The 20,926-nt window shown below is 46.3% G+C and overlaps 1 protein-coding gene across 1 annotated transcript in view; it reads right to left on the bottom strand.

Moving 5' to 3' along the window:
- MALRD1 (MAM and LDL receptor class A domain containing 1) overlaps positions 1-20,926 on the bottom strand; it is a 1,363,691-nt gene that overhangs the window by 1,048,019 nt on the left and 294,746 nt on the right. The window contains exon 13 of the mRNA XM_063925153.1: positions 9,016-9,168. Coding sequence (XP_063781223.1) covers positions 9,016-9,168 — 153 coding nt within the window. The remainder of the gene's footprint in view (positions 1-9,015; positions 9,169-20,926) is intronic.

Genomic DNA, 20,926 nt, shown 5'->3' with positions numbered 1-20,926 from the left:
CCTGCACCTATGGTAGCTACGCCCTTGATTCCAAGCTCATATTACTGAGGATTTAACAGAACTGGGAGCACTAAATAAATGAACATTACAATTAATTAGAGATACTCCACTCTGAGTTAAATAAAATTTGCTTGGGAAGCTCGGAAGTGTCACAAATGTTGTTTGCTTAAAGGAAGAAGGTTCACTGAAGCATTCATTTGGATCACAGACACAAATTTATTTTCAGAGTATTAAACAAGTGTAACTGGAAAACTTTGTTACAAATGTAAAAATAAGAATTTACTTAACGATAATTCTATTTCTCATAGTCCGTAGTGGATGCTGGGGACTCCGAAAGGACCATGGGGGAATAGCGGCTCCGCAGGAGACTGGGCACAAAAGTAAAAGCTTTAAGACTACCTGGTGTGCACTGGCTCCTCCCCCTATGACCCTCCTCCAAGTCTCAGTTAGGATACTGTGCCCGGACGAGCGTACACAATAAGGAAGGATTTTGAATCCCGGGTAAGACTCATACCAGCCACACCAATCACACCGTACAACTTGTGATCTGAACCCAGTTAACAGCATGATAACAGAGGAGCCTCTGAAAAGATGGCTCACAACAATAATAACCCGATTTTTTGTAACAATAACTATGTACAAGTATTGCAGACAATCCGTACTTGGGATGGGCGCCCAGCATCCACTACGGACTATGAGAAATAGAATTATCGGTAAGTAAATTCTTATTTTCTCTGACGTCCTAGTGGATGCTGGGGACTCCGAAAGGACCATGGGGATTATACCAAAGCTCCCAAACGGGCGGGAGAGTGCGGATGACTCTGCAGCACCGAATGAGAGAACTCCAGGTCCTCCTCAGCCAGGGTATCAAATTTGTAGAATTTAGCAAACGTGTTTGCCCCTGACCAAGTAGCTGCTCGGCAAAGTTGTAAAGCCGAGACCCCTCGGGCAGCCGCCCAAGATGAGCCCACTTTCCGTGTGGAATGGGCTTTTACAGATTTTGGCTGTGGCAGGCCTGCCACAGAATGTGCAAGCTGAATTGTACTACAAATCCAACGAGCAATAGTCTGCTTAGAAGCAGGAGCACCCAGCTTGTTGGGTGCATACAGGATAAACAGCGAGTCAGATTTTCTGACTCCAGCCGTCCTGGAAACATATATTTTCAGGGCCCTGACTACGTCCAGCAACTTGGAATCCTCCAAGTCCCTAGTAGCCGCAGGCACCACAATAGGCTGGTTTAAGTGAAATGCTGAAACCACCTTAGGGAGAAATTGAGGACGAGTCCTCAATTCTGCCCTGTCCGTATGAAAAATTAGGTAAGGGCTTTTATAGGATAAAGCCGCCAATTCTGAGACACGCCTGGCTGAGGCCAGGGCTAACAGCATTACCACTTTCCATGTGAGATATTTTAAGTCCACAGTGGTGAGTGGTTCAAACCAATGTGATTTTAGGAACCCCAAAACTACATTGAGATCCCAAGGTGCCACTGGAGGCACAAAAGGAGGCTGTATATGCAGTACCCCCTTGACAAACGTCTGGACTTCAGGAACTGAAGCTAGTTCTTTTTGGAAGAATATTGACAGGGCCGAAATTTGAACCTTAATGGACCCTAATTTTAGGCCCATAGACAGTCCTGTTTGCAGGAAATGCAGGAAACGACCCAGTTGAAATTCCTCTGTAGGGGCCTTCCTGGCCTCACACCACGCAACATATTTACGCCAAATACGGTGATAATGTTGCACAGTTACATCCTTCCTGGCTTTGATCAGGGTAGGGATGACTTCATCCGGAATGCCTTTTTCCTTCAGGATCCGGCGTTCAACCGCCATGCCGTCAAACGCAGCCGCGGTAAGTCTTGGAACAGACATGGTCCCTGCTGGAGCAGGTCCTTTCTTAGAGGTAGAGGCCACGGGTCTTCCGTGAGCATCTCTTGAAGTTCCGGGTACCAAGTCCTTCTTGGCCAATCCGGAGCCACGAGTATAGTCCTTACTCCTCTCCTTCTTATGATTCTCAGTACCTTGGGTATGAGAGGCAGAGGAGGGAACACATACACTGACTGGTACACCCACGGTGTTACCAGAGCGTCCACAGCTATTGCCTTAGGGTCCCTTGACCTGGCGCAATATCTGTCCAGTTTTTTGTTGAGGCGGGACGCCATCATGTCCACCTTTGGTTTTTCCCAACGGTTCACAATCATGTGGAAGACTTCTGGGTGAAGTCCCCACTCCCCCGGGTGGAGATCGTGTCTGCTGAGGAAGTCTGCTTCCCAGTTGTCCACTCCCGGAATGAACACTGCTGACAGTGCTATCACATGATTTTCCGCCCAGCGAAGAATCCTTGCAACTTCCGTCATTGCCCTCCTGCTTCTTGTGCCGCCCTGTCTGTTTACGTGGGCGACTGCCGTGATGTTGTCCGACTGGATCAGCACCGGCTGACCCTGAAGCAGAGGCCTTGCCTGACTTAGGGCATTGTAAATGGCCCTTAGTTCCAGGATATTTATGTGAAGTGACGTTTCCATGCTTGACCACAAGCCCTGGAAATTTCTTCCCTGTGTGACTGCTCCCCAGCCTCTCAGGCTGGCATCCGTGGTCACCAGGACCCAGTCCTGAATGCCGAATCTGCGGCCCTCTAGAAGATGAGCACTCTGCAACCACCACAGGAGAGACACCCTTGTCCTTGGAGACAGGGTTATCCGCTGATGCATTTGAAGATGCGATCCGGACCATTTGTCCAGCAGATCCCACTGAAAAGTTCTTGCGTGGAATCTGCCGAATGGAATCGCTTCGTAAGAAGCCACCATTTTTCCCAGGACCCTTGTGCATTGATGCACTGACACTTGGCCTGGTTTTAGGAGGTTCCTGACTAGGTCGGATAACTCCCTGGCTTTCTCCTCCGGGAGAAACACCTTTTTCTGTACTGTGTCCAGAATCATCCCTAGGAACAGCAGACGTGTCGTCTGAATCAGCTGCGATTTTGGAATATTTAGAATCCATCCGTGCTGTCGTAGTACTACTTGAGATAGTGCTACTCCGACCTCTAACTGTTCTCTGGACCTCGCCCTTATCAGGAGATCGTCCAAGTAAGGGATAATTAAGACGCCTTTTCTTCGAAGAAGAATCATCATTTCGGCCATTACCTTGGCAAAGACCCGGGGTGCCGTGGACAATCCAAACGGCAGCGTCTGAAACTGATAGTGACAGTTCTGTACCACAAACCTGAGGTACCCTTGGTGAGAAGGGCAAATTGGGACATGGAGGTAAGCATCCTTGATGTCCAGAGACACCATATAGTCCCCTTCTTCCAGGTTCGCTATCACTGCTCTGAGTGATTCCATCTTGAATTTGAACCTTTGTATGTAAGTGTTCAAGGATTTCAGATTTAAAATAGGTCTCACCGAGCCGTCCGGCTTCGGTACCACAAACAGCGTGGAATAATACCCCTTTCCCTGTTGTAGGAGGGGTACCTTGATTATCACCTGCTGGGAATACAGCTTGTAAATGGCTTCCAATACCGCCTCCCTGTCGGGGGGAGACGTTGGTAAAGCAGACTTCAGGAACCGGTGAGGGGGAGACGTCTTGAATTCCAATTTGTACCCCTGAGATACTACCTGCAGGATCCAGGGGTCCACTTGCGAGTGAGCCCACTGCGCGCTGAAATTCTTGAGACGGGCCCCCACCGTGCCTGAGTCCGCTTGTAAGGCCCCAGCGTCATGCTGAGGACTTGGCAGAAGCGGGGGAGGGCTTCTGTTCCTGGGAAGAGGCTGTCTGCTGCAGTCTTTTTCCCCTTCCTCTGCCCCGGGGCAGATACGAGTGGCCTTTTGCCCGCTTGCCCTTATGGGGACGAAAGGACTGAGCCTGAAAAGACGGTGTCTTTTTCTGCTGAGAGGTGACCTGGGGTAAAAAGGTGGATTTCCCAGCCGTTGCCGTGGCCACCAGGTCCGATAGACCGACCCCAAATAACTCCTCCCCTTTATACGGCAATACTTCCATATGCCGTTTGGAATCCGCATCACCTGACCACTGTCGCGTCCATAACCCTCTTCTGGCAGAAATGGACAGCGCACTTACTCTTGATGCCAGAGTGCAAATATCCCTCTGTGCATCTCTCATATATAGAAATGCATCCTTTAAATGCTCTATAGTCAATAATATATTGTCTCTGTCCAGGGTATCAATATTTTCAGTCAGGGAATCCGACCAAGCCACCCCAGCACTGCACATCCAGGCTGAGGCGATTGCTGGTCGCAGTATAATACCAGTATGTGTGTATATACTTTTTAGGATATTTTCCAGCTTCCTATCAGCTGGTTCCTTGAGGGCGGCCGTATCAGGAGACGGTAACGCCACTTGTTTTGATAAGCGTGTGAGCGCCTTATCCACCCTAGGGGGTGTTTCCCAACGCGCCCTAACCTCTGGCGGGAAAGGGTATAATGCCAATAATTTTTTAGAAATTAGCAGTTTTTTATCGGGGGAAACCCACGCTTCATCACACACCTCATTTAATTCATCTGATTCAGGAAAAACTACGGGTAGTTTTTTCACACCCCACATAATACCCTTTTTTGTGGTACTTGTAGTATCAGAAATGTTCAAAACCTCCTTCATTGCCGTGATCATGTAACGTGTGGCCCTACTGGAAAATACGTTTGTTTCCTCACCGTCGACACTGGAGTCAGTGTCCGTGTCTGGGTCTGTGTCGACCACCTGAGGTAACGGGCGCTTTAGAGCCCCTGACGGTGTTTGAGACGCCTGTACAGGTATTAACTGATTTGCCGGCTGTCTCATGTCGTCAACAGTCTTTTGTAAAGTGCTGACACTATCACGTAATTCCTTCCATAAGACCATCCAGTCAGGTGTCGACTCCCTAGGGGGTGACATCACTAATACAGGCAATTGCTCCGCCTCCATACCATTTTCCTCCTCATACATGTCGACACAACGTACCGACACACAGCACACACACAGGGAATGCTCTGAAAGAGGACAGGACCCCACTAGCCCTTTGGGGAGACAGAGGGAGAGTTTGCCAGCACACACCAGAGCGCTATATATATACAGGGATAACCTTATATAAGTGTTTTTCCCTTATATAGCTGCTGTATAGATTTATCTGCCAATTTAGTGCCCCCCCCTCTCTTGTTTTACCCTGTTTCTGTAGTGCAGGACTGCAGGGGAGAGTCAGGGAGCTTCCCTCCAACGGAGCTGTGAGGAAAAATGGCGCCAGTGTGCTGAGGAGATAGGCTCCGCCCCCTTCTCGCGGCCGTTCTCCCGCTTTTTTATGGAAAAACAGGCATGAGTTAAATGCATCCATATAGCCCAGGAGCTATATGTGATGCATTTTTTGCCCCCTAAGGTGTTTATATTGCGTCTCAGGGCGCCCCCACCCAGCGCCCTGCACCCTCAGTGACCGGAGTGTGAAGTGTGCTGAGAGCAATGGCGCACAGCTGCGGTGCTGTGCACTACCTTATTGAAGACAGGACGTCTTCTGCCGCCGATTTTTCCGGACCTCTTCTGCTCTTCTGGCTCTGTAAGGGGGACGGCGGCGCGGCTCTGGGACCCATCCATGGCTGGGCCTGTGATCGTCCCTCTGGAGCTAATGTCCAGTAGCCTAAGAAGCCCAATCCACTCTGCACGCAGGTGAGTTCGCTTCTTCTCCCCTTAGTCCCTCGATGCAGTGAGCCTGTTGCCAGCAGGTCTCACTGAAAATAAAAAACCTAAAACTAAACTTTTTTCTAAGCAGCTCAGGAGAGCCACCTAGACTGCACCCTTCTCGTTCGGGCACAAAAATCTAACTGAGACTTGGAGGAGGGTCATAGGGGGAGGAGCCAGTGCACACCAGGTAGTCTTAAAGCTTTTACTTTTGTGCCCAGTCTCCTGCGGAGCCACTATTCCCCCATGGTCCTTTCGGAGTCCCCAGCATCCACTAGGACGTCAGAGAAATGTATTTACTTATTGGTATATACTGTAAATCCTCAACGGCAGATATATAAAAAACAGAACTAATTATTCTTGCTGGTTTAGAACTTTAATCAGGAATTTGCTGCTAACAGTTTGTGTTGGGCAATATATAGATAATAGAAAAAATATGCATCCACAATAGGTTATTCTACCAGGGAGGAATTTAGCTACTGACTAGTCCTTGTGTAACAACACTGTAAAGATGTACACTCAAGGACTCCATCAGGAGGGGGACTGTCGGGACTAGAATCCCGAGCTCTGACAGAACAAGGAGCCCGCACCTGGCTCACAGCAGCAGCATACTCTCAGGGATGGACGGGGCGGTATCCCAGGGGCCCCACACTGTGCACAACATTGCCCTGACCGCCGGCTCCCTGCCCTAGAAACACAGTTTGTGTGGGCTGTTTTGTTTTTTTGAGACGGAGACAGCTTTGTCTCCGTCTCTACAGTGAGTGGGAGTGACTGATATTGTAGCCCCGCCTCCTTACTGACATACTGCCACAATTTGTGGGTGCATGGGGAAAGGGTGTGGCCTAATGCCATAAAGTGCCCACCCCAACAGTGGCCTGCTGCTTTAACAGGTAGTGTCCCGTCTCACTGTCTGTGTCGGTCTCTCTCCGTCTCCCTCATCCTCAGTCTCTCTCTCTTGTTCTCTCTCCCTCAGTCTCTCTCTTTCTCTCACCCTCACTCTCCTTCTTTCTCTTACTGATAGATAGATAGACACCATCTCCTGGGGTAGATGGCAGTGTGCAGCAGCTAAGAGATGACACAAGTCGGTTGGTTTGGTGCAACTGGCCTCAGCAAGTTTTACTGTGCAGAAAAACAGAAATAAACATAAAAAAATAATATACCTTGCTGGCTGGCAATAACTAAACACAGGATAATCCTAACTCACTAAACAAAAATAAATACAAGGAGAAGATTACCAGGAACAGCTCACTGGTTTTCAAAAGCATGTTTCTCTCATAGTCTCTCCTCTTCCCCAGGCAGTGTGAGAGACAGATGATCAGGCTGACAGCCTTTTAACACACACCTACAGCTGAAAGCCCTAATTAGCCTCCTGTGAGGCTAATAGTCCAAAGACCCAAACTGGACCAAAATGGATGGAGAACCCACCTTCTCTTCTCACATCCAACCCCAGGACCCTAATCCAGTTCTTACCAAAAGCCAAATCTCTCAGCATAACCAACATAATATTCCTGAAGTTTTAAAACAGATAGGAAAGAAATCGGGGGCAAACATACCTGCCTTCCACCACTAATCCAGTGATCTTGTCACAGTATATATCACACTCACCCCCTTTTCAGAGAAGAATGTAGGACTAGCACTCAGGATAATCAGCAAAGAGAGAAGATTTATTAAAGTTCCATTATGAACAAAGGACCTTATTCAGTAAGGATTGTAAATTCTGCTCTACAGACGAATTTATAACCCTTTTGCTCGCATGCTGGGGGCCGCCCATCGCAGGGCAAGTCCGCCCAGCACGCAAACTCCCGCTCAGTGATGCGATCACGCTGAAATTGTGGAAGCCTCCTGCCAGCACAGCCTGGCTTCAATGGCAGGAGGCCCGCTGCCATTTTACACATCACAGCGGCTGTGTGTGATGACACGCAGCCTCCCCGATAACACCTATGCCACACCCCCTGTTCGCACCACCACTCCTTCATTTCCCCATCACCACCCTGCAACGCTCCATCTTCATCTTGTAAATGGAGCGTTGCCGCCCTGTGAAAGCCACTGCCTGATGCCTCAATCAGACTGAGGCATTCGCAAATACTGCGGGTCACCTGCATGAAATCCGGGCGCATGTGCCCACAGGGCAAACATAAATATTGCGGTTGCGATTCAACCTGAATTAGCCCCAAAGTGTACAAAACAGCAGCAGAGGTCCTACATCACCAATGCCGTTTTCATCCGCCCCCAGACTCCCATTGGCTGGTTTCACAGGAGTCTGGGATGATAGACAGGTTGAGCACAGTGTGCATGTGTCCTGTGCTGCGGTAGCTGATGATCCCCGGGTAAGGAAGCAAACACATATGTTACATACAACTTGACATGTATGTTTTATATGTGCTGGCCGGATCCCCCCTGCAGTCTTTGATCACAGCCCAGGGATATACCCACAGAGTCGTCATCGGGGAGAGCCTACCGGTCGGGACTGGAGTGGGGGATTTGTTGGACTTGACTGGACTGGGGGAGGTGCTCTCTATTTTGTCAGTCCTGGGCCCCAAAAGTTCTTTGTACCCTGGCTAATTAACAAACAGCAGTCTGTAACATACATTGCTGTGATTGTGATATAAGCCAAATGAAGCACTATTAGTATCAGCCAATATTATTTTCTATTCATTATTAGTAATTCCTGCCTTTCCGAAGAAGGGCATAATCCCACACAAGACAAAAAAAATCACCTGAAAATTTAATATATAAACCAACAAATAACTATATAGATCTGGTCACAGATACGTACAGTATAAAATGGTTGGTATTTCTCCCAGTAGTCGAATAATAAGCACTCTAGAATGAAAACAGAACTGCCAGAAGGCAAGAAAAGAAGAGAATCCTATGTGGGGCTCACATTTGAATCTTGTCACCTTAACCCCGTCCCCTGCTGTAAAATTCTGCAAAGCATGCTTTTGAATAACCTGGGGGGTCCATGATAACATGAATCCCTATCCTTGCTGTAAAAGGCTGCTAACCGGGGCTTTAAACAGTAGGGGCGTGGTCATGCTGATGAAAATGCAGCACCACACCCCCTGCCTACAAGAGGGGATTGTCCCCGGGCCGCACCAGGAGGGGGTTTAAAAAAGTTAGCATACAGTATATGTTCAAAGGTAGATTTCCTCCTAAAATAATAAAAACATAACTTAATTTTACCTTTCTGTAATCTACTGATGATTAGCTTCATGTAAAGTTTGAGCCTGACAAAATTTAGCAACTTACATTTTCTCCTGTTTCAAAAATATTACTTATACATATTTCCGGGAAATGTGAAATTTGGATAACACACAGCAACCCAATATCAGCTCTACTTCACCAGCGTTTACAGATAAGACATTACCTTCAGAGGTATTTGTGGAATGATCTTGAGGCGGGGCTTGGGAGCGGTATGCAGGTGATAGGCCGCTCCATGACTGCCTAACCCAGTCAAACGCATCAGCATAGTGTCTCTCATACCAGCCACAACTACTAGACTCAAAGTCACATTTAGCAGCTGGAAAAAAAATTATATTTTGTTATTACATTTTTCAGCCCTTTTGTAACATGAATCCATTATACATTAAGGTTTATTGAGTAATATTTTGTAAGTTAAACACATGCTGGAAACCACAGAAACTCACCAATTAGATTTTGGCTTTCATTAGTCTGTCTGCACCAGGTTTCTAAAAGCTAGTATCTGCTTGGTTTCCATTGTTTACAGCGCATCATGCATATCTCCCAACTTTACAGTTCCTGAATCAATACAGACAATAGAAGGAGGTGTGGCCACATCTCTCTGGAGGAGTGGCCATACTTGCAGGGCTGTGCTTAGCACTTCTGAAGAATAGGTTGCACCAAAATCTCCTCCTCACCCCTCCAAACACCCATTCAATGCCATTCGCACTAATACACACCAGTTTCAAAAGCCAAACCTAAATTGGGACATATGGTGGTATGTATCATTGTTTTTTGCATGTGTGACAACTTGAAAGAACCGCGTCCAGCAGATATGGATAAAGGAGTAGGTTTTATTCACCAATAACCACCTCACAGCAAAGGTATTAGCAAACAGAGAAGTGAGTTAACATCTTTAGTCACAGCAAACTACATCAGTTTAAACGACCACTCTTAGTCCCGTCACCCTGACATTAACCACCACCCAGCCTATCGCCTGGCCAACTTGCCCAGCATCAGAAGCCCAGAACTCTGCTCCCAGCAGAGGTTTAAGACAAACCCACAGGTGCTGCTGATTAGTTGACTGTTGACCTCAGCAGGCTGCAAAACCCGGACCAGACCTGCTAAACACATTACACCCAGGTTACCAGGTGGTGAGTATCGGCTTTCAACTGTGGCACCGTGGCCTCTTTGCCACACATATTTTAATAACACTCCCATGGATCACAATTGTAAATAGCTAAATATCCCAATCATTAATACAAAGATAAAACTAGAACCAATATACACTGCTCAAAAAAACAAAGGGAACACTTAAACAACACAATGTAACTCCAAGTCAATCACACTTCTGTGAAATCAAACTGTCCACTTAGGAAGCAACACTGATTGACAATCAATTTCACATGCTGTTGTGCAAATAGACAACAGGTGGAAATTATAGGCAATTAGCAAGACACCCCCAATAAAGGAGTTGTTCTGCAGGTGGTGACCACAGACCACTTCTCAGCTCCTATGCTTCCTGACTGATGTTTTGGTCACTTTTGAAAGCTGGCAGTGCTTTCACTCTAGTGGTAGCATGAGACGGAGTCTACAACCCACACAAGTGGCTCAGGTAGTGCAGCTCATCCAGGATGGCACATCAATGCGAGCTGTGGCAAGAAGGTTTGCTGTGTCTGTCAGCGTAGTGTCCAGAGCATGGAGGCGCTACCAGGAGACAGGCCAGTACATCAGGAGACGTGGAGGAGGCCGTAAGAGGGCAACAACCCAGCAGCAGGACCACTACCTCCGCCTTTGTGCAAGGAGGAACAGGAGGTACACTGCCAGAGCCCTGCAAAATGACCTCCAGCAAGCCACAAATGTGCATGTGTCTACTCAAACGATCAGAAACGGACTCCATGAGGGTGGTATGAGGGCCCAACGTCCACAGGTGGGGGCTGTGCTTACAGCCCAACACCATGCAGGACGTTTGGCATTTGCCAGAGAACACCAAGATTGGCAAATTCGCCACTGGCGCCCTGTGCTCTTCACAGATGAAAGCAGGTTCTCACTGAGCACATGTGACAGACGTGACAGAGTCTGGAGACGCCAAGGAGAACGTTCTGCTGCCTGCAACATCCTCCAGCATGACCGGTTTGACAGTGGGTCAGTAATGGTGTGGGGTGGAATTTCTTTGGGGGGCCGCACAGCCCTCCATGTGCTCGCCAGAGGTAGCCTGACTGCCATTAGGTACCGAGATGAGATCCTCAGACCCCTTGTGAGACCATATGCTGGTGCGGTTGGCCCTAGGTTCCTCCTAATGCAAGACAATGCTAGACCTCATGTGGCTGGAGTATGTCAGCAGTTCCTGCAAGACGAAGGCATTGATGCTATGGACTGGCCCGCCCGTTCCCCAGACCTGAATCCAATTGAGCACATCTGGGACATCATGTCTCGCTCCATCCACCAACGTCACGTTGCACCACAGACTGTCCAGGAGTTGGCGGATGCTTTAGTCCAGGTCTGGGAGGAGATCCCTCAGGAGACCATCTGCCACCTCATCAGGAGCATGCCCAGGCGTTGTAGGGAGGTCATACAGGCATGTGGAGGCCACACACACTACTGAGCCTCATTTTGACTTGTTTTAAGGACGTTACATCAAAGTTGGATCAGCCTGTAGTGTGTTTTTCCACTTTAATTTTGAGTGTGACTCCAAATCCAGACCTCCATGGGTTAATAAATTTGATTTCCATTGATAATTTTTGTGTGATTTTGTTGTCAGCACATTCAACTATGTAAAGAACAAAGTATTTAATAAGAATATTTCATTCATTCAGATCTAGGATGTGTTATTTTAGTGTTCCCTTTATTTTTTTGAGCAGTGTGTGTGTGTGTGTATATATATATATATATATATATATATATACATATACATACATAAATATATGGAAGGATGCTAGGCTGAACAGCAGCCTGTCTGAACAGGGTTGTTTTAAAAGGGACAAGAAAATATTACAATGTAGACTTACCCAGGACTTGCATAGTGGCTGTATCTTTGCCATATATTGAAGAGCTGTGCTGGACCAATGTGACGATTGCTCTCCTTCCCTGCAGGTACTCTACACTCATCATTTGGAGTTTGGGTATACTTAGAACATACATGCTGCAGTGATATTTTTATTATATTAGGTAATCTACACTCATCATTTGGAGTTTGGGTATACTTAGAATATACATGCTGCAGTGATATTTTTATTATATTAGGTAATCTACACTGTCAATTTTTATATCATAAGCTATATTGTATTCTAGGATGATACTTTATTTAAACTTCGAAATAGTTGGTAAACTCCTATCTCAGTGTTTGTTTTAGTTGCGTTTTATGGCATGCTCTGTAACTGGGCGTGGGGTGTTACTTACCATGAATAAGGAAATATGCTCGGCTGAACAGCAGCCTGGCTGAACAGGGTTGTTTTAGAAGGGTTAAGAAAATATTACAATATAGACTTACCCAGGACTTAAGCAGGATGAAAACAGACGGAAACACCCAACCAACATTGCAACAAAACAACCACCCTTCCTTTCATCCTCAATCAAAATCATGTGTGCATTTAAGCATATGTATATGTCTTTCCAACTATAATCCTCATGACCTCTAAGTTACATTGTGATTTGCATGCGACTGTACATACCTGTTTGTCATTTTGCTCTGTCATGCTCAGTTAACATACAGCTGACCGACACCAGTAAATAGGCACCTGAACGTTTAACTCTAACAAGTGAAACCTTACACTCTCAGCCTAGATAACGCTTGTTTAATCCTAAACAAACTATGTACCACAAATTAATTTTCGCCATTGCTCTTCATGGAATATTCATAAAGGCAATTGCATCATTCAGTCTCCCAGCAACACATACCTCTGTACATGTTGCCCTCTCAATTAGTCACTCCCTCTTATTAACACTCATGCGCTTTTTACTTCCCTATACTCATTGACAATAACATCTACAACCTCTCACCACAATAAGCTTCTTTCACAAACCTCTAACACTTACATTTATCTCTCTCTTCTGCTTCTGATAGCTAGTGTATTTCACCAAATCCAGGACCCAACCACTTGCATCACTCACAGTCACCTGATTCACAACAACATAGAAATCCAGCTAACCTCATAAACATCACATGTTTTCCATCACCTTCCAGATCACTAAAATGTGCCTTATGGAATGCACGCCTGTTTGTAACAAATTAACATCAATCCATGACCTTTTCATATCTAACAACTTCAATCTGCTGGCTATACCAGAAACCTGGCTCACACAATCAGACACAGCCTCCCCTGCAACACTGTCACATGGTGGTCTCCACTTTACACACACCTCCAGGCCTGGTAACTATAAAGGAGGTGGAGTTGGCTATTACTTTCCCAATCTTTCGCATACACTGTTCTACCACAGGTTCCATCACTCACATTTACATCATTTGAAGTACATTCCATCAGGGTTTACTCTCCTTTCTCTCTGCGTGTTGCAGCTATCACCCACCTGGGCATCCCAAACAATTTCTGGAAGATTTTTCTGCCTGGCTCCCTCACTTCCTGTCCTCTGACATCTCCACCATCATCATGGGTGATTTCAATACTGCTATTTATTGTCCAAAATCTGCTTCTCACACCTCCAAACTACTCTCTCTAACCTCTTTTCTCTGCCTCTCCCAATGGACTGACTCCTCTACTCATCGGGAGGGCCACTGCCTTGATCTAGTATTCACCAGACTATGCTCCGTTTCTGAACTCACTAACACTCCTTTCACCGACTCAGATCACAACTTTATCACCTGCATGCTCTCCTCCGTTAATTCAAACTCTGTGTTGCTGAAGTCCTCCAATCCTACTCATACCCGCAGAAATATTAGCACAATTAATCTTTAAGAACTTTCTATCTCACTCCAAAAACTGCTTTCAAATATTTCTGCATTAACCTCTCCTAGGATGGATGTATCACACCTGAATGAGACTCTAGAACTAGCCCTTGATGAAGTGGCTCTAGCTACCCATCACACTTTACGTAGGCCAAGATGTCAACTATGGCACTCTAAATTAACAAGACAGCAACAAAAACTCACACGTAAACTTGAATGTCAGTGGCGTAAATCTCGTATTTCAAGTGACTTCCTCACATATAAGACTGTCTACCACTCTTATAGAAATGCCCTGGACACTGCCAAACAAACATATTTCCAAACTCTTATCTCTGCTCAAGCCTTTAACCCCAAACGACTCTTTAACACATTTAAATCATTTCAGAATCCTTCCTCACTTACCCCGCCAGCCACTATCATGGCACAAGATCTTGCTTCCTACTTCAAGGAGAAGATTGATAAGATCCGAGATGAAATGGTATGCTCTTCGGCAGCCAGTGACCTGCTCAGTTCTTTACCTGAACCCTCCGGCACTCTCTCTTCATTTGATCCCACAAATGAAGATGAAGCATCATCACTCTTCTCATCCTGCTTCTCTACTACCACTCCTCTTGATCCTTTACCCTCACAAATAAGTAAAGCTCTGTCTCTGGTGCTCATCCCTACCTTAACTAACATCTGTAATCTCTCTCTCTACTGGTATTTTTCCTTCACTCTTCAAGCATGCAGTGATTACCCTAATTTTGAAAAAAAATTAAAATTTTGACCCTCTCTCTCAAACTACCGCACTATCTCTCAGCTTCCTTGTCTCTCTAAGCTACTTGAGAGACTTGCCTACACTCGACTCACACACTTTCTTAACTCACACAATTTATTGGACCCACTTCAGTCAGTCTTCCTTTCCCAACACTCCACAGAGACAGCACTGACTAAAGTGGTTAATGATTTGGTCACTATGAAGTCTAAAGGCCATTACTCACTACTTATTCTTCTAGATCTATCTGCTGCCTTTGACACTGTTGACCACTCTCTTCTCATGCAAAAACTACAATCCCTAGGTCATAAAGACACAGCCCATTCTTGGTTCCTATCCTACTTATCTAATCGCTCCTTTAGTGTTCGCTTCTCTGAATCTACCTCCTCTTCGCTACCTCTTTCAGTTGGAGTACCGCAAGGCTCAGTCTTGGGTCCTCTGCTTTTCTCTATCTATACCTCATCTCTTGGTAAACTAATCAGCTCTTTTGGATTTCAGTATCATCTGTACGCAGATGATACTCAAATCTACCTATCCTCCCCCTATCTGTACTGGACCATGTCACTGAATGCCTTTCTGCCATTTCATCCTGGATGACATCTCGCCACCTCAAACATAATATTTCAAAGACAGAGTTAATTATATTTCCACCGGCCAATAGTAGGTACCAACCGGATATCTCTATAACTGTTGAAATCTCGACTATCTACCCTACCCCACAAGCTCGTTGCCTAGGTGTCATCCTTGACTATGATCTGTCCTTTGTTCCCCACATTCATTCTGTCTCAAGATCATGTTACATGCATGTAAAAAACATATCCAAAATACGACCATACATTACACAAGACACTGCTAAAACTCTAATCCACGCTCTCATTATCTCCCGCTTTGATTATTGCAATAGTCTCCTAACTGGTCTTCCCAAAACGAGACTCTCACCACTACAATCCATTCTGAATGCAGTGGCGAGGCTAATCTTCCTCGCTAGACTTTTATCGTCTGCAGATCCACTCTGTCAGCCCCTCCATTGGTTACCTGTATTCTACCGCATTCAATATAAAATACTTTTACTCACACACAAGGCCATTAACCAAACTACACCAACGTACATCACTTCGCCTATCTCAAAATATCTCCCAACCTGACCTCTTAGCTCCTCATAAGATCTGCGTCTCTTATCCACACTCATTACTCGCTCCCACTCACGATAGATCACAATAGATCGAGGTCAACCTATTGTTCTACTTCTGTATCGTATGTTTCAACAAAGAAATGCACTAAAAACTGAATGTAAAACCAGATATATCCGAAGACGTCCTCTGTAAAATCACAAAGACGTACTATGTTTTATTCTGTACTTTTATGAATAAATTTTATTCTATGTAATTGAAAATTGTTTTGTTTTAAACTGATGTAGTAATATTATCGAAACAGTACCATACATGTAAGCACCCTCAGATGTTTGTTTGATACATATATATATATATACATATAGCTAAAACGTTTTGCTGGCATTACTTTATTTTGTTCCATCATTTGGATGGGCTGGTAACTAGTACTGTATGTGTGTAATTGCCCCACGTTCTCTATGCCTTCCTTCATTAAATACCAGTACATGCCAAAGGCTGGATTTGTATTTGAAGCTTGGCTGCTTACATAGTAAAACTATCTCCAAATTTGTATTCTCTATTTAATTTTAGATTTATACATTTTACTACCAAGAAAGCTGGTTGAATAAAAAGAGTTAATGAACCTTTGGCTGGGTGTATAATCAATAGCGTATCATCATAAAAAATAAGCAAGAAGTTATCTTAAATGCCAGGTACTCTAGAAATTTATGACACCTAATACTACACTATTCAGTAGTAACTGAGGGGTAGATTTATTAAGCCTGGTGAAGGGAAAAAGGGGATGGTGATAACACACCAGCCAATCATCTCCTAACTGCCATGTTACAAGCTGGGTTTGAAAAAATAAGATTTTACTTACCGGTAAATCTATTTCTCGTAGTCCGTAGAGGATGCTGGGGACTCCGTAAGGACCATTGGGAATAGACGGGCTCCGCAGGAGATAGGGCACTTTAAGAAAGCTTTGGATTATGGGTGTGCACTGGCTCCTCCCTCTATGTCCCTCCTCCAGACCTCAGTTAGAGAAACTGTGCCCAGAGGAGATGAACAGTACGAGGAAAGGATTTTTGTAAACCTAAGGGCAAGATTCATACCAGCCACACCAATCACACCGTATAACTTGTGATAAACTACCCAGTTAACAGTATGAACAATAACATAGCCTCGGTTCAAACCCGATCAACTATAACATAACCCTTATGTAAGCAATAACTATATACAAGTCTTGCAGAAGTAGTCCGCACTTGGGACGGGCGCCCAGCATCCTCTACGGACTACGAGAAATAGATTTACCGGTAAGTAAAAATAAGAATTTACTTACCGATAATTCTATTTCTCGTAGTCCGTAGTGGATGCTGGGGACTCCGTCAGGACCATGGGGATTAGCGGCTCCGCAGGAGACAGGGCACAAAAGTAAAAGCTTTAGGATCAGGTGGTGTGCACTGGCTCCTCCCCCTATGACCCTCCTCCAAGCCTCAGTTAGGATACTGTGCCCGGACGAGCGTACACAATAAGGAAGGATTTTGAATCCCGGGTAAGACTCACACCAGCCACACCAATCACACTGTACAACCTGTGATCTGAACCCAGTTAACAGCATGATAACAGCGGAGCCTCTGAAAAGATGGCTCACAACAATAATAACCCGATTTTTGTAACAATAACTATGTACAAGTATTGCAGACAATCCGCACTTGGGATGGGCGCCCAGCATCCACTACGGACTACGAGAAATAGAATTATCGGTAAGTAAATTCTTATAAGCCGCTCATAACTTTATTGTGATTACATAAACCTTGTATTTAAGCTAGCTTATCACTAAATAAAACCACACCACACACTGAAATAAAGACACGGACACAGTAGCTGGAGTTAAAGGTCAGACAATGTTTATTAATCGCTGACCAACTCTTTAAACTAATAATTGAGGCCGGATTAGAATTGAAATTGAATATATAATTAACTCTAGTTTGGAGGATGGCAAAAACAGAAAACCGCTGCCAAACCACCAGCACCCGTCACCTAGATGGAAACCACCAAACCAAGGAGGGGAGTACACATACCCCGCCTCCTTCCCGCATAACCCGCATTGTGCTGGCCTTACCCCTCTTTCTCTGGCAAACGTTCGGTTCCCGCAGGGGAACGTCTAAATGTCCAACCGCAAGAAAAGGACACACCTGCCGTCCATTTAAAGAGGGAGCCCCACAATGACCACTTATGCCTGTGTGACAGCTGGTTGGCAGCGATTTCCCGCCAATCTGGCTTTCAATAGCCCACAGCAAAACAAAACCTATCCGCATTCTGGGAGGGCGGGCGGGCAAAACTGAATGGCAAGAGGAAGTCTGGCAAAATGGCCACCCCTTATATACTAAACTAAGACCCTCCTCTCCATCTTGATGCACAACCCTCTAATCCAATAGGAAAAAACCCAAATGGGAAAACTGATCTGCCTAGCAACTGCTTAGTCATTTAACAACCAATCACAAAAAGTTGATCGCTTATATTGCCTCAGGCTTATGCAGCCTTCAGCTTATCTAAGCCGCTCATAACTTTATTGTGATTACATAAACCTTGTATTTAAGCTAGCTTATCACTAAATAAAACCACACCACACACTGAAATAAAGACACGGACACAGTAGCTGGAGTTAAAGGTCAGACGATGTTTATTAATCGCTGACCAACTCTTTAAACTAATAATTGAGGCCGGATTAGAATTGAAATTGAATATATAATTAACTCTAGTTTGGAGGATGGCAAAAACAGAAAACCGCTGCCAAACCACCAGCACCCGTCACCTAGATGGAAACCACCAAACCAAGGAGGGGAGTACACATACCCCGCCTCCTTCCCGCATAACCCGCATTGTGCTGGCCTTACCCCTCTTTCTCTGGCAAACGTTCGGTTCCCGCAGGGGAACGTCTAAATGTCCAACCGCAAGAAAAGGACACACCTGCCGTCCATTTAAAGAGGGAGCCCCACAATGACCACTTATGCCTGTGTGACAGCTGGTTGGCAGCGATTTCCCGCCACCAAGGTTTACCAAACCGCCACCGCCATCCGCAAACAGAAACTTAACCAACCAGAAACAAACTAGCTCTACCGAAAAAGACCGAAAATATCTTCCAGAAAAAACTGCACTCCTTCCGGGGAAAGGTGAACCCCATCGTCTCTATAGAACTGTCTGTTCCGCAGCACCAGCAGAGGATGCTTAATTGCCACTCCGCCTATGGCCTTGACAAACAGAGACACCGTCGAGTTCACCTTTTTGCGTGCTTTCTCCAGCGCCGAGAAACGCACCGCACCACGCCAATGGAAACGGGGCACCATTTCCGACCAGACAATGCATACCCCAGGCCAGTGACAACGTATTGCCACTACATCCGCCTTTATAGACAAAATCAAGTCTATGCCTTTAACTCGGCCCAGATCATTACCACCCAGATGAATGATAATACAACTGGGGCGACCCCAGCAGCGCTCCCGTGCAAAAAGGACGCGCAACAGATCACCCCATAACATGCCCCTAACACCTAGCCATCTAAACTGCCTGGACCCAAAAATCTCATTCGCCCTAGACGCCATGGGATGTTTCTCCGCCCAAAAAACGTATGAATGACCAACCATCCATATGTGGTCTCCAAAATTGATGACAGCTGTAAAAGAAAATATCCTAATGTCAGATTATGCACATAATCTGTAACTGAAACACAACGTAAACCAATTAAACCCAAGTGAAGGAGAAAACTCAAAAAACCTCCCGTGGACCTTGGTAGAACAGCCAATTGAAATTAGGCCCCCTCGGAGGAAAAATTTTAAAAATTCGCTTCACACCCTCGATTCCTGAACGGTAAGCGTTCAAAAACCGACGAGTAAACACGTTTTTGGGTTAGCGCAACAGGCGCACTTATATCTTATCTATACGGACATAGGACTTATAGGAGGCCGACTTCCAGCGACCCAACTCCCGAATAGCCGCTGGTGATGAACCAGAGGCCGCCGCATGGGTAGCCGCCCCAATCCGAAAGGAATGAGTACCGAAGTCCGCCTCCTGCAAGCCCAACGCCGTTAAACATTTCTTGAACACAGATGAAAACTGAAACTTTGTCAGAGGGTCCGACTGCGCGTGTACTAGCAACTGGTTGCCCCCCGGAGGTCTTAACCGCACGTACTCTTGCGTCAGCCGCAGCGGGCAAACGCCCATACCCTCCTGAGCCTCTAAGGACAACCAGCGACCCCGACCTGTTTGATCTGTCTTGGATCGCACAATCCTACAGAGCAACAGGCCCTCCTGCAAGCGCACATTCTCGTAGAGCAGACCCGATTCCCGGGACGCCTTGCTGCTCGCCACTAGCTCGCTCACCCGAAAAGCCCCGAAAAAGGCCAGGGCATACGCGCTACTAAACAAAGCCACCTCAAATTCCGAGGACGCAATCCGAGGTAGCACCTGCAGCAAGTCCGCTAGCAGCTGCAACGTTATAGGCCTACGTGAATCCGCAGGCGCCGGGTGCAACCTAGCCCAACCTTTCAGCGCTCTGGAAAGGACAAACGACCCCGTGGGGTCCGTTGTCCCGTGGAGTCGCGAGTGAAAGGCGATGCCCGCAAGGGCAGTAGCCATGGCCGCTTTTGACCTACCGTTTTGGTAATGCTCCCAAACAAAGGTCAACAGGGCGTCGGCCGAGGACTCACCTGCTACCCCGTACCTACTCTGAAAGGCTGACCAATCCCGCCATGCAGCATCGTACGCACGTAGCGTGGAGGGAGCCAGTGCACACCTGGCCAACGCCGTTAAACCGCTTCGACCATCTGCCAGACAGAAGGTGGGCACTGTAACCCCTCCGCCTCCGCTCCCGGAACCAACGTCCTGAATTTGTCAAACTGGAACCGGGACAATGCATCCGCAATTCCATTGTCAACTCCGGGAACGTGGCGAGCCCTAAAATTAATATTACGCTGTAAACAAACTAGCACTAAATGCCTTAGCAATCGCAGGGCCTGCGGAGATGAGGAACGCTGATTATTAATCGCATGCACTACCCCTAGGTTGTCGCAAAGAAACAAAATGTCCCTATTTGCGAACCGTCCGGCCCATAACTCAAGCGCCACTAAAATTGGGAACAATTCCAGCAGCAGCAGGTTCTTGGTAAACCCACGCGTTACCCAAGATGCCGGCCAGGCCGCCGCGCACCACGCGCCAGCAAAGAACGCTCCGAAACCACGACTGCCTGAAGCATCCGTGAACAACTGCAGCTGCTCACTGGAACAACAAGGAGCGGGCCACAACACTTCCCTGTTGAAGGACACCAGGAACGAGACCC

This window comes from Pseudophryne corroboree, chromosome 5 (genome assembly GCF_028390025.1).
Source record: "Pseudophryne corroboree isolate aPseCor3 chromosome 5, aPseCor3.hap2, whole genome shotgun sequence".
In the NCBI taxonomy this organism is placed as follows: Eukaryota; Metazoa; Chordata; class Amphibia; order Anura; family Myobatrachidae; genus Pseudophryne; species Pseudophryne corroboree.
This window is presented reverse-complemented; position numbering and strand designations above follow the sequence as displayed.